At 41.8% G+C, this 20,718-nt stretch overlaps 1 protein-coding gene across 1 annotated transcript; it reads right to left on the reverse strand.

Annotated features, from left to right (window-relative positions):
- Positions 1 to 816: 816 nt before the first annotated feature.
- On the reverse strand, positions 817 to 11,672 carry slc2a3a (solute carrier family 2 member 3a). The gene is made up of 10 exons (XM_078268261.1): positions 11,625 to 11,672; positions 10,918 to 11,019; positions 10,008 to 10,168; positions 8,147 to 8,387; positions 6,665 to 6,827; positions 4,275 to 4,462; positions 3,382 to 3,486; positions 3,180 to 3,278; positions 1,523 to 1,726; positions 817 to 1,134 (listed from the first exon to the last, which is right to left on the reverse strand). Exons 1-10 carry the CDS (start codon positions 11,670 to 11,672, stop codon positions 817 to 819), a joined length of 1,629 nt encoding a protein of 542 aa, XP_078124387.1.
- Between the last annotated feature and the right edge of the window lie 9,046 nt (positions 11,673 to 20,718).

The raw sequence follows: 20,718 nt of genomic DNA on the forward strand, positions 1-20,718 counted from the left end.
ACTTTTTTCAACTTCAAAAAGACACCCTGAGTGGCAGAAAAAGAAAAAAAACAGACGCTGGCAGCTTCAAAAAAGACGCCAAGTGTGAACATAGACCCGTGATTTGAGAACACTTCCGGAAACATCAACAAGATCTAAAAAAAAAAAAAAAATTACAGGATAAAACTACAAAGTTATATTGCACTAAAATATCCACTGTAAAAAAAACTTAAAAAAAAAAAAAAGGAATGAGAAAGAAAATGTGCATCATTGCTATCCATGTCTATCTCACACTTCATGGACCTGAACTCAGAAGTGAATGGACTTGTCTGGAAACACCTGCACAAAGGCTGTACCATTGTCAACACAGTCTGCCTCTAGTCTACCTGGACTCCTGTTAGTAACAATTTCCATTAACACGTGTCGGAAAAAAAGAGTCGTCCTGACTAGACACACAGCTGTCTTGAAAAAAACTCACCCTTTCAATGAATGTAGCTTAATTCCTAGGAATGTACAGTAGATAGTATTTGTAGTATTGTACAGTGACTGCTTCCCTTTCACAGTTAAGGAAGGGAGGATTTAAAAGAAGGAAGTGGAGGAAATGTCACAGAAAAATAAGAAAAATAAGGAGTTACCGTGAAAGCAGAAAGCATGACCTTTTAAAGGCCAAAGCCTACAAGTTGATAACGCTGTGGTTCTCGGTAGGTCTGTTATAAAAATTATATAGCTTCTAATAGTTCCAAGGTGTGATAACTGACTACAATTTACAGCAAATCTTTGTGATTCTTCCTTCATTTATAACCCCCTTCAGCCATTAAACTCTTATCTACAGCGGCTCTACAAACTCTGCTGCGCTGTCGATTGGGATTTCTCATCCAGGGGCGTGTTTTCAGCTGCAGGAGGCGGAGCTGCTGCCGGCGCCGCCACCAGCGGGACCTTCTCCTTCACCGGCGAGGCGGGGAGTGTGGTGGCGGTGCTGGCGCTGGCGGGAGGGTCCTCCACAGACGAGGAGGTTGGAGGCGGGACGCCGCCGAAGCTGCGGGCGATCTCGTCGAAGGTCTTGCCCCTCGTCTCTGGGACTTTGATGAAGGTGAAGATGAAAAAGAAAATGAGGAAGGCGGTGAAGATGAGGAAGACCCAAGGCCCGCACCACTCCTAAAGGGGAGAAGACCAGACAACAGAGGCGAGTCAGACTTTTATCAAAACACTTGAATTTACATCTTCACAGTTCTCACGTCTTTAAAAATATATATTTTTATATATATCAAGTCAAGTCAAGTGGGTTTTATTGTCTTTTCAACCATATACACTGTATATAATGAAACGAAACAACGTTTCACCGTGGATATTTCTTTTGGCCATTTTAGGCCTTTAATATATAGGACAGCTGTAGATATGAAAGGGAAGAGAGAGAGGGGGAATGACATGCAGCAAAGAACCACACAATCTTTTTTCTTTTTAATAAACAGAGACAAAGCAACAACAACAAAAACTAAAAATTCCAAAAACAAATTTAAAACCAGGGCCAACACCTCTCCCTTACCACTAGTTTGGGGAAGCTCACTCCAACCAGGAAGTTGGCCGTCCAGTTGCAGCAGCCGGCCACAGCCATGGCGGCCGGGCGGGGCCCCTGGGAGAACAGCTCGGCCACAATGAACCATGGGATTGGACCGGGGCCGAGCTCAAACATAGCCACAAACAGCATGACGGCGACGATGGCCATGTAGCTCATAACGGGAATGTCCTTCTGCTCAGAAAGAGGGAGAGAAAACATCAGACAATGACATTTGGATTAAATGAGTTTTCTTATCTTGTCTAATGTTTATTGACAGCATCTTTTGGTGAATACACAACTCTTACTGACATTAATGGCTATTCATAACCTTGACAGACATGACATTTTACATTCAAGCCATTGCCAAATGAGTTGCTACAAAGCTAATTAAGACTCCAGCTCCACACAACTCTCTCTGGATTTCTCAGTATGGCTGTGTTCAGAAGATTGTGTCGTCCTTGGCACGCAGAAAACTCGAGTGAAGATAATTACCTCTTCTGAAGAGTCCATCATGTTTTTTTAATCCTCCGTGTCCTCCTTGGCTACTAGCAACTGCGTGGAGGAGGGATGAGGGGGGTGCGCGATCACGGAAGGCTTGTATCATGTGGACGCCCTGACAGTTTTGTTGCCATTACTTAGAAAGACAGAAACGACGCACTATAGCTTTAAGGTGAACACAGTTCTAACGGACAGATGTGTTTTTAATGAAAGTTTTATTATAGTTTGCACAAATATTGAAATTGCATTCGTGATGACCTTAGCATGTGATAAACTAATCTTAAATGTAAGCCATTCAAAAAAATCTTAAAGCGCAATCTTATTAAAGGTGCTCTAAGCGATGTTGGGTGACGTCAATTCTTGTTGACGTTCGAAGTATTGTCAAACTAAACGAGGCTAGCTCGCCCCTCCCGCCTCCTCATCCCGTCCCCTCCCCCTCCCTTCCGCGCACTAACCCCACCAACCCCCACCCCCAAATCCTTCTTGTTGGTTATTGGCTGGAAGACTGTTTGTTGTGTTATGGTGGTGCAGGTTGGCGCAGTTTGTTTTTGTTGCCGTTTGTGGTAACAGATAAAAAACTCAACTACACTATCTAGTGGACTGAAAAAGCAATTGATTTTATAATTCTAGTACCAAAAAGTTGAATTGTCATGTGCAATTCATATACTGTAATAAAAGACTGATACTTGGCGTCCTTGTATCAATACTATGCTGTATCGATATTCGGTTTGGATGCCCTGTTCAAATAACTTTGCCCACCCAAATTTTCCAGCCTCTATCATCAAGGCTGGCACCGCCTGGATGGGCGAGCTGTTGTCACTCAATCAAATCCCAATTTCTTTTTTCAATGTTTCGAAATTTTGAAATATTTTGGATCAATATGTTATGTGTCTTTATTTAGTCAAATTAGATGTAAATACATTTTTGTATTTCTTTTTATTTATGACACAATTTGTTTTTATAATTATATATTATGTTATGGTTTATTGACTAACATAACCTTTTAGCTTAGGTTCTACTGATTTTAGGGATATGACGCATTTGAAGAAACTACAAGAAATGACATCACTATAAGCAAAAATACCAATGTAGGCACTGGTGGACAAAGGGTTCAAAGGGTTAATGCCGTGACAGTGCTAAAACTCACCAGCAGGAGGGAGATTGTCATGAGCACAGCGCTGATCGCCATTCCACCCAATCCCAGTAGGTGCAGAGTCCTCCGTCCCGCCTTCTCCACCAGGAAGAGCTGGAAGACAGATACAGGAGGCAGTGATTCGCTGCTGGACGCACACACACACACACACACACACACACACAGGAGCAAAGACAAACCCACTGATGTCACTCACAGAAACGACAGTGAAGATGGTGTTGACGATGCCGGCTCCGATGGTGGCGTAGATGGGCTGTTTCACACCGGCTGACTCAAAGATGCCTGTCGAGTAGTAGAAGACCTGGGGGGCACAGAGAGCGGAGACAAAGCTTTCATAGAAACAGTTTTTGTTCTACAGAAAAAAAGATCTGGAATCTGGAATTATGTCATTGTCTGTCACAGTTTTATAGCCTATGAACCGAATCACTGTGACGTCTAACACAAAAATCCCGTCCGGGTAGACAAATGGCAGTTGATCTGAATTGAGGAGAGACGTGAAATTGGCATACTTGTTTATCGCTGTTGTCATTTTCAGCCATAACTGTAAAGTTTAAAGATATATTGTTTAAAAATGCCCCTCGAGATTTTATGATCATAACACGGTCTGTTGTACAGAAGTAACAGACCATTGAGTGCCGTGATTGACCAATCAGAATCAAGTATATCAAAAGCCGTGTGATAATCTGTATTAATAATCTGAATCTGCAAAGTAACTAGTAACTAAATGTATCAAATATTTGTAGTGAGGGAGTAAAAAGTATAAAGTACCAGAAAATGGAAAAACTCAGGTTAAGTACAAGTACCTCAAATTGTACTTAAGTAAATGTACTTAGTTACTTTCCAACACTGCTTTAACTATAATATGTACTGTATGCAGTGTATGTGTTGATTGAATGGTATTCTTCTTAAAATAGACCACAGTACGAGTCTATGTTGCCAGGGTAACAACTAATAGGGATCCAAATAAAAGTGTGTGTTTAAAAGTGTGTGTCTGTATGTAGCCCTATGCGTGTGTTTGTGTGTGTGTGTGTGTGTGTGTGTGTGTGTGTGTGTGTGTGTGTGTGTACAGGCTGCTTGTTGCGGACTCACAGCGTTGATCCCTGACAGCTGCTGGGAGAGCTGCAGCATGACAGCGATGAGGAGGGGCTGACGATACGCCGCAACGCGGAAAAGCTCGGGGATGGTCACCTTCTTCTCCATGGCCATCTTAGCGCTCTCCTCCTTCATCTCCTGCATGTCCTTACTCACATCCTCACTGCCACGCAGACGCACCAGCACTGTCAACAGCACAGATGCACAATGTGTCTTTGTCTTTGACAGAGGTGGAGTGCCTTTACTTTAGAATAGAAAAATGCTCTGTTGTGCTAACAGGTCGGTGATGCAGAGTCAATGCACTAATACACCGGTGTAAATAAACAAGCAGCAATAGTAAAACAGTGAGAGACCAAAACCATTTATGAGGATTGGATTATAACTATTAATCTTGGAAATAGTTTGAAAACATATTAACACAAGATCCACTAATTCCCTTTTTCATTGCAACTCCGGTAGCCATCTCCATGACTGCTAAGCAAATTCCAGTCACTGATGAAGGCCATGAGATTTTGTTAAAAGTGCTCTAAGCAATGTTGGGTGACGGCACTTCTTGTTGACGTTCAAAGTATTATCAAACAAAACGGAGGCTAGCTCGCCCTTCCCTCCTCCTCATCCCGTCCCCTCCCCCTCCCTTCCGCGCACTAACCCCCCAACCCCCACCCCAAAATCCTTCTTGTCGGTTATTGGCTGGAACGCTGGAAGACTGTTTGTTAAGTTTGGTGGTGCAGGTTGGCTCAGTTTGTTTTTGTTGCTGTTTGTAGAGCCTGGGCTGTCTACAAAGACTGCGTTTTTTTACAGTGTGTTCAGGGGACAGGCAGCTCGCGGATAGTGAGGAGATGTTTGCTGTATGTGACAAAAAATGTTGTAGCCTAACAAACGCGTGACATCGCTTAGAGCACCTTTAAAAGCCCTGGAAAAAGCAGGTAGAAGCTTAACCTAATGTTGAGACTATGTTGTGGTACTTCTACGGCCATTTTGGCTTTAACATAACAACAAGAGAGTAGAATGTTTGCACTCCATTGAATGGCTGTTTTCAGGGGTTATTGGCAGACCCAAAGGGAATCTGCAGATCCAAATATTGCATTTGAAATACTTAGTGGTACCCTTAAAGCCATTATATTGGGGAATCCTTGTTGCCTAGTGGTTGAAAACACTGACCATGTAATTGCAATTTCCCTGTTTTGAGTTCAGGTGGGAATATATCCCCCTTTAACTCTCTCTCTCCTCATTTCTTTTCGCTGCTCTCCACTGTATATGATCCAATAAAGAAATGCCCAAAGATAAAATCCTAAACTATGGCACCCTCCAGTTGTAGCACCAGAGAAGACAATGTAGTAGACAGACCCCCTCCAACCCCCATGACTTTGACCTGGGACACTGACATGAATTGGTTGAAAGCACACAGACTATACCAGTTTTCAGCAGGATTGTCTCATTTTCTTACAAACAGTTAATGCCATTAGAGTTAAAGATGCTATAATTATAAATAAAACATACAAATCCTACACACAGTGGCTTTAAAGTTGCTCTCTCTGGAGACACAAACAGCTCAGAGTGACCTGCTGGTTACTTTTTTATGTTCAGCTGTAAAACATAAGAGGCAGAGCCGATTCTTTATCTTCGCCAGAAAGAGCTTTTTGCTGTGAACACCACAAACGCCACCCCTCTCCTGTGAAGGAGAAGTAGGTCAGTGCCTTGGAGTCGACCCCGACAGGCTGCGTGTTGAAGAGATGCCAGAACCTTCTGCCTGTTCAAGGACTCTTCTCTCCAGGCTAAAGCATCGCCCTGACTCACCTCATCTCACTCCTGTATACCTTTAACTACTGATATCTCCCCGTCTCTCTATTTTCTTTCTTTCTCCTTGATCTTTCTCTCTTTTTTTCTCACTTTCATCGGCTCTTTTTCTCTTTCCCACACTGTTCTTCTCAATTTCTCTCCTTCCTTCCTTCCTTCCTTCCTTCCTTCCTTCCTTCCTTCCTTCCTTCCTTCCTTCTCCTCTGACTCACATGCAGTTCCTTCATGTTACAGGTTCTGTATAACTGCAGCAGTAATGGGAGCAGTTGTGGTAATATTAGTACTCGGTTTAGGTGGTCGTGACTACCACACTGATAGCAGTAACAGTAGTATTGTTGTTGTCAGTAGAAGCAGCAGGCATAGCAGCAGGAATGTTAGTGGTATAGCAGTAAAGGTATTGCCAATAGAATCAGAAGTATTTTTTTTTTTAAATTTTTTTTGGGCTTTTATGGCCTTTATGGACAGGACAGCTTGAAGACAGGAAAGAGAAGAGAGATAGGGTTAAACACTCTACCGGGTGAGCTAGAGGTCACCCCAGATGGTATTATTTTGAGGAGAGGCAGAGGTATTGTAGCAGTATTAGTGCGTACCTTTGCGTGCCTGCTCCTCCTTTTTCAGGTTGATGAGCAGGAAGCGAGGGCTCTCGGGACAGAAGGGAAGCAGGATGCACTGCAGCACAGCAGGGGCCACGGTGAGGGCCAGCAGCAGGGGCCACATCTTGGCTGAGCCCAGCAGAGCCTCCAGACCAAAGATCTAAACACCAAGGCCACAACACAACAGCTTGGTCAGAGGTACTGCAAAGCTAAATAATCCCCCAGTGGACAAATTACTGTAGCTAACAATATTAGGGCTGCAACTAATGATTGTCAGCATTTTCCATTGTCTGTCGATTATAGTCTTGATTAACCAATTTGTTCTGTTATTTAGTTTATAAAATGTAACTGTAACTTAAAGACCGGGACCCTATTTTCCCATGTTTATGTGTCAAAGTGACTGATGGGAACAACATCTTTTTTTTTGAAAGAGTGAGATCATGAAACAACGCTATCGCCAAACCCACCAGACTCCATTTGAATAAACAGTAATTTTATCGACACACCTATATCGTTAAATACACTTCATTCAAAGTCAACAGGGACAAAATCTTCCAAAAAAATCAAAAGCCATCCTACTGTTCCAACAATCACCACTCTGGTTTGGTTGAAATAAACCCTTAATTCACCCATTTACAAGTGAAAATATTGCTGGCTCTATACGCCACAGCTAATGTTTATCTAAATGGAGTTTGGCGATGGCGGTTTCGGGGCTGTTTCTGGTTAAACAAAAAGGATCTTACTCATTAACAAAAGGTTTGTCTCTGTAGGGATCCTTTCCATAATGTTGTCAGACACTTAGCATGATAATCTAAGCCTTTTAGGGGTGGCAGTAGCTCAGTCTGTAGGGAGTTGGTCGCTGGTTCATACGGACCAAAATACGGTGGTGGACTGGTAGCTGGAGAGATGCCAGTTCACCCCATGGGCACGGCCAAGGTGCTCTTGAGCAAGTCACCGAACCCCCAACTGCTCGGGGCGCCTGTCCATCGACAATTGCAGCCTCATCTCTCCGTTAGTGCATGTATAGGTACTGAGCATGTGTGTGTATTTCAGGCCTGTGTGTAATGTGTATTCTAACAAAAGAGTGTAATTTCCCTTGTGGGATTAATTAAGTATACATTATTATTATTATTATTATTATTATTATTATTATTATTATTATTATTAATGGCAAAAACAGCACTTTTTGACGATGCACAAATCCCCTGAGAGGTTACATCTCAGCCTGTATAACGCCTGCCGACTGCAGCGGTCTTGCTCTATACTGGACTAAACTTTGAAAAAAAAATTAAAAAAATGTTGTTTCCATCAGTCACTTAGACACAAACACATGGGAAAATAGGATCCAGCTTGAAAAATACAAACGTTTCCCTTTAACTTCCCTGAGAAATTCAAATTGCTGACCTTAAGATTTCTGGTATAAATCAACAGCTGTTATGTCATATACATTTGAGGTTTGTTAGGAAGCCTCCTGCTGACCTGAGCGATCAGGATGCCCACCACCACACCGAGCTGGTGAAGAGTGCCGAAGGCGCCTCGGAGAGGAGTGGGCGACACCTCGCCCACATACATGGGAGTCAGGCCGGTAAAGAGGCCGCAGAACAGGCCGATGACCAGACGCCCAGCGATCACCATCTCATAGGAGGAGCAGATGGTGGAGAAGCCCATGAGGAGGCCGCCGATCACCGCCAGAGAGTTCACCAGGAACATGGAGCGGCGCCTGAAGGGGAGGAGGGGGAGGAAAGAGAGAATTAGCTGTGTTTCTAAACCAGGTTATTAGAGTAAGCAGGGAAACTATTTTCAGTAAACTAAAACCAAAACCTTCAAGGAAAACTAAAACTAACAGAAATAACCTTTGGACGAAGCCAGGCTAGTCGTTTCCCCCTGCTTTCAGTCTTTATGCTAAGCTAAGCTAATTGTAGAGAAAAGTATTTCCCCCAAACTCCTTTTCAAATATATTTTTAAATCTCAATTCATTGACACGTTGATACCATTTTAAGTGTGTAACAGTGTAAAAAAGCAAAATGTTGCGTCCAGTGTATACCCGAACATTCTTAAACTGTATGTGAAAAAATACAATTATGGCAGTGGTTAAGACAACAGAAAGAAAAAAGGATTGCGGATTGATGCTCAGGGTAAAAAAACAGAGGCAAATGGAGGAATGAAAGAACAACTCTGGGGAACATTAGAGCCGAGCAGTGGGCTCAAGACAGACACGCTTCATAAGCTCCATTAGGAGCAATGGTTTGTGACAGTCCAGCTGAATCACACAGGAAATACACTAAAGGAAAAACAAAACTCCAACCAAAGCAAAGAAATACTTGATATTGACATTAAATATGTCTAAAAAAAACAACAACTGATAATTAAAATACAAAAGATACATCTCTACCTGTGCATTATTTAGACAAAATGAGGTTTTAGGTTCTCATTACACAAGTTTACACTCCAGCTGGTTATAGAGTGCGTTCCATTTGTACTAAGAAGTCGGATTTTCCGAGGTCAAAGTCCGAAACACGCCCCCTGACCTCGGATTTCCGAGCTCGGAAATCGGACAACCACTGAGTACCCCGAGCTAAAAATCCAACATGGCTGCCCCGTGCATCAACAGTAGTGAAAGCTGTAGTAACATACAGTTGTTAGCACTTGTTGGTGAGACACTGTCTTATTTGTGTCGTACACACAGTCCTGTCCATATTCTATCTGTGGACATGCTGTTAGGCTGTTTGTATGCACAAAAAACTGCGTATTGCGTTGTTATAAACTGGCATTTTAGCCTGGGAAAACCCTGACCAACTTCCGGCAAATTTGAGATTTGCTCTGCAAGTCAGTCTGGCCAAGAGCCCATTCAAGCCCATTTAAAAAATTTCCAAATTGAGGCACCAATCACAACCTTTGAGGCGGGCTTTACACAATGACGATAGAGCAGCGACGGCGAGCAGCTTTTTGTTTACATTCAACATGACGGCCACCGAAGCGCAGCAACCCGTTGATGCCGCTGTCGCTGCTACGTCACCCGGATCCTTGGTCTGATTGGTTGAAGGACTATCCAATTGCGCCCAGAGGCATTTGAGCGGCGTCCGTTGGTGACGCCCCTTTGGAAATGGGCTGTCAATGAACCTTGCCCAGACCCACTCTCAGTTACAACTGAGAAGGGTCTGGTGTCAACCAGGCTACTGGCATTTGCTAACAATGGCTTACCTGGCTAGAGCTAATGAAAACAATGAAAATCCGACTTGTAAATGGAACGCATTCAACTCGGGTGTGATGTCATTCCCAGCTCCAGTTCCAAAGGTAAATGGAATGCACTAGTATCATACACTTTATATTTAATTCTTACCTGCCAAATCGGTTGGCCATGACGCCTACACTGAAGGAGCCCACCATGCCGCCGACACTGAAGATGGCGACGGCGATGCTCCAGACGATGGTACACACCCCCGGACTGATGGGCTTGCCATACCGCTCAACCCAGGTATCGTTGAAGAAAGATCGTAGTTTCTGATGGCAGGAAAGAGATAAATAATTTAAACATCGTCTACAATACATCTAGCCTGTATTTAAAGATAGAAATACACTGCTATAATTGGAATAGTTTCAGTAATGGTCAGCTAAAGGAATATTTTGGGAAGAGTGGTACAACTCTCAAGTACAGAGCTTAAGCCAGAGGTTGATTAGCGTAGCTTAGCATACAGACTGAAAGCTGGGGGAAACAGCTAGCTCGGCTCTGTCAAGAGATTAAAAATGTGTAGTCTCGCATTGCCAGACCTTCCTCCACAGCGCTGAGGAGGAAGGAGGTCTGGCTAGTCCACACAGCATTCCGGGATGGGAGAAAAACATGCTCTGGTTTATTGGCATTTCTTTAAACCAATCACAATCGTCTTGGGCGGTGCTAAGTGCCAGACTGAGCAACGGTGCCTCTGCAAAACAGCCTCGAGAAGAAACTTGTTTTTGGTGGAACGTGTACGTTCAAAAGTTGTTTTAGTCGTGCAACAGAAAACTCAGATTGGACAGATAGTCTAGCTAGCTGTCTGGATTTACCCTGCAGAGATCTGAGGAGCAGTTAACCATAGTCCTCAGAAATCCACCGGAGGTTAGAATTACAAAACAAAGAAAGCGGAAGGTAACGGGACATCCGGCCGAAATGAGGGTCATCCGGCAATCCCGGAATTGGAACGTCGTGGATATAGACTAAGGAGTCTCAGATCTTAGCAACAAACCCACTCTGATGTTACCAGCTAATCACCAACCTGCTCGGGAGCATTGATGACTCCTGTGTTGTAACCAAACTGCAGAGAGCCGATGACGGCGGTGCCGAGAGAGAACAGGAGATAACCTGTCACCTGCTTTTGCTGCAGTGAGAAAGAACGGGGGAGAACAGGAGGAGAAAATGCCATGAAGAAGAGGAAAAGAAGGATGTGGAAATAATGGAATAATGGAAGGGTGGAAGAAGGAAACAACGAGAGAGAGAGAGAGAGAGAGAGAGAGAGAGAGAGAGAGAGAGAGAGAGAGAGACATAATAAACATGAAATCTGAGCTCATAATGAGATTTCCAGTAATTGCAGCGGGTATACTGATGCAATAAAACTGCATTGTTGATGGCAGACAGGTCAGTGACGCATCAATATAATAATAACAATATCAGGTATCAAACCGTGAAATCATGCTCAGAGTACACAAAAACACACTACACATGCAGCCACACAAGATCACTCATCATATTTCTACTGAAATCAACACGACTTCATGTAAACATCAGAGTATTCCGAAAAAAAAACTTTAAAACCTACAAATAAAACCTGAAATGTACTATATCATTTACTATATTTGTATGAACTCTCGGAGGCCCTACACGCCAAGTTAAATCAACTGTCTCTGTGATCAATTGTTTTTATGTTTTTCTTTCTCAAACATAATCAGCTAAATGCAGATGAAATTCAAAACTGAAACCGTCCACCTGCTCCTGCGTCTGAACCGGACGGCCCCCATAATGCCATTGATTCATCTCGGTAACGAAATCAGAGGGAGCATTACAGGAGCGCCATGACGATCAGATGTTATAAGGTCTGGTCTGACCCTCATCAAGCCTCCATAAGATCCACTCATGAAGGAAATAATAATAAGTTTGTGGCATTTAAAAAAAAATAAAAAAAAAATCAGGTTATTCATCTCTGATGATGTCTTCTAGCTGAAACGCATTTTGTTTTTTTCCCTCATTGAATAAGAAGATCACTTTTCGATGAATGTCTTACCTGCTGGAGTTTTTGTTTGTTTTTGTCACCAGATACACTGTGACTAAGTTTTGGGAGCTCGCTATTTTCATTATTAATCAGTTTATTATTTCTCTATTCATTTGTTACCAGCCACGACAGTGACGCTGGTATTGTTTTCAGCTTGTGAGTCTGTGTATGTGTGTATGTGTGCGTGTGCGTGTGCGTGTGTGTGTGTGTGTGTGTGTGTGTGTGTGTGTGTCTGTGTGTCTGTGTGCTTGTGTCTGTCTATCTGTCTGTCTGTATGTGTGTTTGTGTATGTCTTGTCTGTCAAGTCTGTCTGTCTGTCTATATGTTTATGTCTATCTGTCCGTCTGTGTGTGTGTATGTCTTGTCTGTCTGGACACACCTACTTTAGCGGGAACCACCACAGAGTCAGTTTTGAGTATTTTGTTAGTGGGTTATATGTCTGTTTGGTCTGTGTGTCTGTTTGGTCTGTGTGTCTGTTTGGTCTGTGTATCTGTTTTGTGTGTGTCTGTCTGTCTATTTGTTTATGTGTATCTGTCTGTCTGTGTGTATGTGTCTGTCTGTCTGTGTGTCTGTGTGCTTGTGTCTGTCTATCTGTCTGTCTGTATGTGTGTTTGTGTATGTCTTGTCTGTCAAGTCTGTCTATATGTTTATGTCTATCTGTCCGTCTGTGTGTGTGTATGTTTATGTCTTGTCTGTCTGTCTGTCTGTCTGTGTGTGTGTATGTTTATGTCTTGTCTGTCTGTCTGTTTTGTCACCGCGATAGCGTTGCAACCGTCTAAGATGCAGTCACAAAACTTTACAGGTGTGTAGTTGAGCTAAAAATAAAGGCAGAGTTTGAAAGATGGGTGTGGTCTGAGCAAGAGCGCTAGAAGTAGGGGAAGCCCCATTCCTCCAATTTCTAAACTGCTCATCCTGTTCAAGGTCATGGGGAGCTGAAGTCTTTCCCAGCATGCAACGGGCGGGATGCAGGGTACACTCCGGAGGCATCATGATTACGCAAAACGTCTTCTTTAAGTATTGTTACTGGACAGCAATGAGAGGTAAATAAACGTCAAAGATTATTAAACGCTTCACGATCGATCCCACATATTAAATTCCTGGCAGGTCATGCCGGGTCACAGCAGTAGAAATTAGGCCACTGTGTCTTTGTCTCTGCTGATGTCTGTAACACAGCAGTCAGCAATAAAGAGACTCGCTGCTGACGGGGCAGAATGTGCGGCTGTTATATGAGACGGTACAGACCTGGAGAGGCCTCAGGTGATCCACCGTCCTTGGTACAAAAACATCCGAGCGAGGTCAGGTAATATTGGCATAGATTGCACTTCTCAGGGTTCATTGTAGTCAGATGGGTGTTGGCCACACTGGACCAATCAGACGACAAGAGAGAGAAATATGTATGCGAAATGATCTGAAGGGCAAAGTGGAATTATTCAGAAAGAGCAACTTGAAACAGCTGAGAAGCTTAGAATGATTTATCTTACATTTTTCAGTCTAAGAATGAAGCTAATGGCCTCAGTTCAGGCCCTGGATCAGCAGCTGCAAATATATTTTTGAATAAGGAAATAAAACTATGTAAGCAAGAAGATAGACGTAATATGGAAACACTTTTTTTCCCCAGTGACTTTGGTTGTGACAATGGCCCATTTCATTTCTCTACAAACGTCTCAGAAAACCGCCGCTTAAGCCTTGAAGTGAACCAACGGGCCATGAGATGAATCATGCCGCCTTTTGAGTAAGTGACAACACACGAGGAGGAGGCGTCCTGATGTATAACAGTAACAGATGAGGAGGAGGAAGAAACAGCATTTTTTCACCTCTGACAATTTAGTTTATTTTGCAAAATGAAAGGCTGCAAGACAGACGCCCGGCTGGCCTTCTTGCTATTGGACTATTAAACAACATTAGCTTGCTATGTCTTGTGTTCTTGCACTTGCTTGATGTTTGGCAGTCATAACAAATGCACGTGCACAGCTGCCATATTTACGACAGCGACATGTGTAAGTGTATTACATAGGGCCGGGCGATATGGGGGAAATCAGATATCGCAATAATCTTGACCAAATACATCAATGTTGATATTGCGGCGATAGTGTAGGCTTGACAATTGTTGCTTTAAAAAAATATTTTCACAATTAGATTTTAGATAAATAATCATCAACAATGTGCATAAAATGACAAAATGGGTAAAGGCAAATAATAGAACAGTTAGAACAGTCTGGTAAGTTAAGAAAATAACATCAATTTACTTTAATGCGGCCGTAAAAACTAGAAAAAGACCACACTTATGCTAGCCCGATGTCGTTATACTCAGATTCTAGTCATGAGTCTGATACCGCTCCATTGGGCTGTGATTGTTTCAACCGAACCAGGAAAGAAAATGCCTCTGCACTCAATTGGATAGACCTACAACCAATCAGAGCTACGGAGTATGTGACAAATCCTGTAGGAAGGACGGCAAAAACATCTTTCCGATCGAAAAATGCCTTGATCGCGGTTCTCTGTTCCTCTTTTAAAATGACTGCGCTGTCGATATCTTCTATAACAGATGCAATGGCGGAATCTACATCTCAATTCTCCAGCGGCAGCCATCTTTGTTGTAAACAAATTCAACCCAAGCGCTCTTTGGTGACGTACTTCCCGACCTCAAATGTTGTGGGCGGGGCTAAGTACACTTATGTCATATCCCGTTATTACGATAGCCAAAATCTAAGACGATATCTAGTCTCATATCTCGATATATCAATATGATATTGATATATTTCCCAGCTCTAGTATTACACTCTGAAACTTTAGAGGCACCAAATTGCAAAAAATACAAATTTTTCCATAATGTTGCTTTGAAATAGTTGTAGTTTAGCAGAAGTATTCAGACTAACTTGTAGTTTCTACATCGACCAAACTTATTAAGAAGTCTGCTCACAAAACCTTAAAGGTTTTTCGTCCGACAGACATCCACCCAGCCCTTAACCTGGCTGCAGCCAACGATATCCACCGTCTTCTTCTTTGAACCTTGTTTTCACCTTAGGGTGCCTATTAACAACGGGCAGTGGTGGAGGAAGTACTGAATCTCAGTACTTAAGTAAAAGTACAAATAACCAGAGATATATTCACTTTAGTAAAAGTAGAAGTACAACAATGATAACCCTACTTAAGTAAAAGTAAAAAGTACCTGATTTTAAATGTACTTTAAGTATTAAAGTACTTGCATAACAATTTATTCTCTTAATGTCTATATTCTAATAATTAAAAAAAACAGTATGGGCCGTGGCATTTTAATTACATTAGTTTTAGGTTAATGTAATTGGGCTTACCATCTGTGGCCCAGTTTACATTCTGACTTACAATTCTGGTTATTTATCAGGGTGGTCTGCATGACTCGACTTTGCATTATTTCCCACGGGACAGTGAATGCTGCACACATTTATTTAGCGAGAACACACAGGCTTGGACAACAAGTATGTGGCTTCACAGCTGAGGAGGACCGGGAGTGTTTTTAAGATAAATATACGGGTTGTATATTAACCCTATGTGAACGGATGCTTCACATATGACCAAGCAGACACCAGACCAAGCAGGACTGCCGATGACAACTAGCTTTTAAGCTAACTCGGATGCATTTGCAATTTTTTTTGCCCTAAAGAATCTTGATTAGGCTAATGTACACTGTCCTCTTGCGGTGAGCCCACAATGACTAAAAGCCTTTACGTGTATCTGGGTGTGTTTGCAGATGGGTTGTTTTTTTTCTGCTCTTGTTGAGTATCTCAGTATCTAAAATGAAGACCAAATAGAGACTTTTGTCTTTAAAAGTATTATATTTTATCATAAATGACCGGATAACATTCAGTTAAGACAAACTATAATGCCATTTTAAAAACAGACTGTGAATTATATATGTCATACTGGTACCAAAGTTATCTGAAAAAACAGATTATGTAGATTCCAATTTTTAATCCTCAGTATGGGTCCAAAGACGCTATGTGCTATAATTTCCATAATATAACTCAATGGCATCTTTCGTTACTTCCCATCTGGTAAATTCCCGTGTCTTTGTAACGCAGGCTCACTGTTAGAAATGTGTAGTCTCTAAACCCAAAATAAAAAGACATCATCAGGATTATTTCCTAAGACTTCCCACCAGAGCCACAGAAGACATTATACAACTGCTTTCACAGAGTCGTACTTCTCATGATGAGTAAAGTCAGTGGATTGCACCTTTAACTGCCGGTTTGAATTCATTAAAGTCAATATAATAAGTGTTAGCCTTTTTTCTTCTTCTTTTGGCGTTTGGAAAGTAAAATGATTGTAGTAGATGTGCTAAACGTTGAGACATTGTTTTGTTTTTTAACATGTAATGAATTTCACATTTTTGACTTAGACACACAAACTGATCCTTCATCATGCGTCTGAAATCATCAACATCATTTAGAAGTTAAAAGTTAATTAAACGAGACGGAAAGAAAAGAGCCCAGAGCGCGTAACGGGAGCCAAATACAACTCATTATGTTGTCTAAGAATACTGCAAACAGAAGCTGTCACACACACACACACACACACACACACACACACACACACACACACACACACACACACACACACACGCACACTCGCACACACACACAGACTCACTCACTCACTCACACACGCACAAGCACGCACGCGCACAGGCTGCTATATTTGCCCTGATGTTCACCTTCGTCTTTTCTCTCTGTCTCCCTCATCGACCGTGTCTGTCTCTGGGTGTTTTTTGTCAAGTCACAGTGACTCGGTAATAATTATTGGTCACATCCCAGCACCCAATGTTTCATAAGGCATGTCATTACGCTCCGGACAAACTTCTGTGCTAGCAGCCTGATGCAGCACACACATGATTATGCTGAACAGATGCTGCGTTACTATGGTAACCAGTTTCATGATGAATGTGTGCAAAACAAATACAACCTGTTACCTCGTGTGTGAGGTCAGATTTGACAAAAAAACAAACAAATAGGATTTGTTTCACAAACCTGTTTCAAGTACAACTACTGTACGCAAGATTCACATGACTCACATTTGATCTTATCATCCTTCTTTTGGCCTCATTTAAGCTCTATCTCTTTAACTCTCTTCCTCCATCCAACCGAGAGGGCCCATATCGCTCCCTCGCCCCCTCCCTCCTTTCTACGTCTCCGTGGCAACAGCCTGGAGAGGACAGTTTTATTGACACAGGCCGAAAGTGACCACACACACACACACACACACAACCCCCCACCGCTGTTGGTGTGGATTTTGTTTGTGTTGGTTTTCTTGCCTGCACTCAAATATACATGTTCTTGATTATCTTCTTTTTTTTTTTAAAACATATTCAAAATAAACTAAATAAATAAAAGCTTGACTTTCGAGTGAGACCAGGAGGAAGGGTGAATGTATCAAGCTGTTTATGGAGATGAATTCAATAACGTTTCAGGCTGGATTTTAGTGTGAGGATCGTGTATTGATGAGATCGTCAATATTTGGCAAGAGCGATAAGAGCAGCATGCCGAGTCAGAGCCCAGCAGGATGGCCCTGAAGATTGCACATATATATATATATATATATATATATATACACACAATGACACACATTTGTGCAACTAAGCTTACCACCAGACTATATTCAGAGGAGTCTACGGTCATGTTTGTGATTTTGCTTCCCATTGAATTTGGGCTTAAGGGTGCTCTAAGCGATGTTGGGTGATGTCACTTATTGTTGACGTTCGAAGTATTGTCAAACAAAACGGAGGCTAGCTCGCCCCTCCCTCCTCCTCATCCCGTCCCTTCCCCCTCCCTTCTGCGCATTACCACCCCAACCCCCCACCGCCAAATCCTTCTTGTCGGTTATTGGCAGGAACGCTGGAAGACTGTTTGTTAAGTTTGGTGGTGCAGGTTGGCTCAGTTTGTTTTTGTTGCCGTTTGTGGAGCGTGGGCCGTCTACAGAGACTGCGGTTTTTTTTTACAGTGTGTTCAGGGGACAGGCAGCTAGCGGATAGTGAGGAGATGTTTGCTGTATGTGACAATGAATGTTGTAGCCTAAAAAAACGCGTGACATCGCTTAGAGTACCTTTAAGAACAGTTTGTTATTTTACCACTAACTAGGGTTGTGCAATGAATCCAATTTTGATGTTTTTTTTTCCATTTTGGCTTCTAATGATCACAAAGACAATGTAATCGAGAAAAAAACAATTATTTTTCACATTACATTTTGCAAGTGAACTCTTATTTTGTCTTGTCTTCTGAAGAGGAATTTAAAAAAGGGACATTTCACAGTTCAAGGTGTTTTCACTGTTGATTTGTTTAAAATGTTTCACGTTTTCTTTTAAAGTTCAATAAATGCAACAGCTTTCCAAAAGTCAATGAGTAATAGTGGGTCGGAATTGAACACATGGCTGCTGCGGAAAGGACGAAGCCTCTGTACATGGGGCGCACGCTCTACCAGGTGAGCTACCCAGGCGCCCCAAAGACTGATGCTAAGTTTGTGTTAGGGCTGCTCCATTATGCTTGTGTGCACTATGCTTTTGATTGTTTTACAGACTAAACTGGACTTGTAAACATTGCTAACATCACTTTTAAGTCACATTTCAAGTAAAAGAAAAAAAAAAAAAGGGCTAAAATGTTTGCTAATCTCACGATTGTTCTTCTTTGTACGACCAAAGATTTTACACACAGCATTAATTCTTCAGCAACCCTCCAGAGATGTTCGTTCTGATTTTGATCAATCAATCAAATATTCAGTCTCCATCTATACCTCCCCCCCCCTCCCAACTTCAGATACAGTATTAGGGGATCACTAAGGCCTATATAAAAGAGACTTCAGATACAGTATTAGGAGACCACTAAGGTCTATATAAAAGAGACTTCAGATACAGTATTAGGGGACCACTAAGGCCTATATAAAAGAGACTTCAGATACAGTATTAGGGGACCACTGAGGCCTATATAAAAGAGACTTCAGATACAGTATTAGGGGACCACTGTAGTCTATATAAAAGAGACTTCAGATACAGTATTAGGGGACCACTAAGGTCTATATAAAAGAGACTTCAGATACAGTATTAGGGGACCACTGAGGTCTATATAAAAGAGACTTCAGATACAGTATTAGGGGGACCACTAAGGTCTATATAAAAGAGACTTCAGATACAGTATTAGGGGACCACTAAGGTCTATATAAAAGAGACTTCAGATACAGTATTAGGGGACCACTGAGGTCTATATAAAAGAGACTTCAGATACAGTATTAGGGGACCACTAAGGCCTATATAAAAGAGACTTCAGATACAGTATTAGGGGACCACTAAAGCCTATATAAAAGAGACTTCAGATACAGTATTAGGGGACCACTGAGGCCTATATAAAAGAGACTTCAGATACAGTATTAGGGGACCACTAAGGTCTATATAAAAGAGACTTCAGATACAGTATTAGGGGACCACTGAGGCCTATATAAAAGAGACTTCAGATACAGTATTAGGGGACCACTAAGGTCTATATAAAAGCATCCAAAAACAGCATGTCATAGGACCTTTAATTTTCTTCAGCTAATCATATTGAGATCAAGATATCTTTTGCAAGAGAGACCTGTGTACAGAAGGACGAATACATAAAACTAACATAACAGACAAATAAAGGCACATGTACACACTAAGACCCTAGCCAGACATCACAAAAGCACATGCAGCATCAGAGACAATCACAGGTTATCACTAAATAAATAGATTACTAAATAGATATGATATCTACAGTTCCTTTTTAGCAAACCCCAGAGGAAGAGTGTGAACATGTTGCATTCATCTGGTGGCTACCATACGTGCAAAAGAGACAAGTGTGTGTTTTCAGTAGCAAAGAGGCGTCTTGTAGCTGCATCGCATTCTGGTCGATTTTCTGCTACTGCAGTGTTAGAAACGACAGCCTAAGTCTTTCTGAATAATGCGTTCATGATGGAATTGAGTGTTTACTGTGATGTTTTTTGCATTGCTATCAAACTCGATTGCCGCTGTTCAAAATATCTGAAAAAATTATTTTAATCTATGTTTGGAGAAGAAATGCTAGTTTTGAGCCGATATTTCCTTCCAACTTCCAACATTACTTTACTAACCTCGATCCCCATTTTAAAACAAACCTAATCCTAAAGCTAAGTCTTCATCCCAAATGACCTGTTTTCAACAAAAAAGAAAATAAAAATGAAATAAATCTTTTCTGTCTCTTGCTGTGAGGACATTTTTTCCTCCTCATGAATACAAAACAAAAGCCACACACACACACCTCTGTTTCTCACACTCAGTTAGTCGACCGATACTACTGAACACAGACCTACGCACAATATCAAAAAAAAAGAAGCAAGCATGCATACTAAAAAAACAAACATCACAAACATAAAGGCTACAGCCCATGCATGATGTGTCTCCCATGGATACTTAACACATATCTGCAGTGTTCCTGGATGACTCACACTACACAGCTCTGCTTAGACACTCACTTTATATATAGAAACACGCCTTAAACATGCACCACTGCTCCACTGATCTCTGAGTTGTAAAGACCCCACCCCCCCTTTTTAACGTAATTTTGAACGTTATTCTACTGTGCTAACTGTGCTTTTTAACATCATCTTGGACAATCACGATAGGGGGAACACAGAATTATGTAACTAGAAAGACACCAACGATTCTGAGAACTTACAGTACTTTAGTGTCAGAGCCACAGGGCCATTACTACAAAGGTGACGTGGTTTCACAAATGAAATCGGATATGTGAAAAGCAGACATTTCCAAAATGCAGTAGTATCAATAACTTTTGA

Source organism: Sander vitreus, chromosome 14 (genome assembly GCF_031162955.1).
Source record: "Sander vitreus isolate 19-12246 chromosome 14, sanVit1, whole genome shotgun sequence".
Classification (NCBI taxonomy): Eukaryota; Metazoa; Chordata; class Actinopteri; order Perciformes; family Percidae; genus Sander; species Sander vitreus.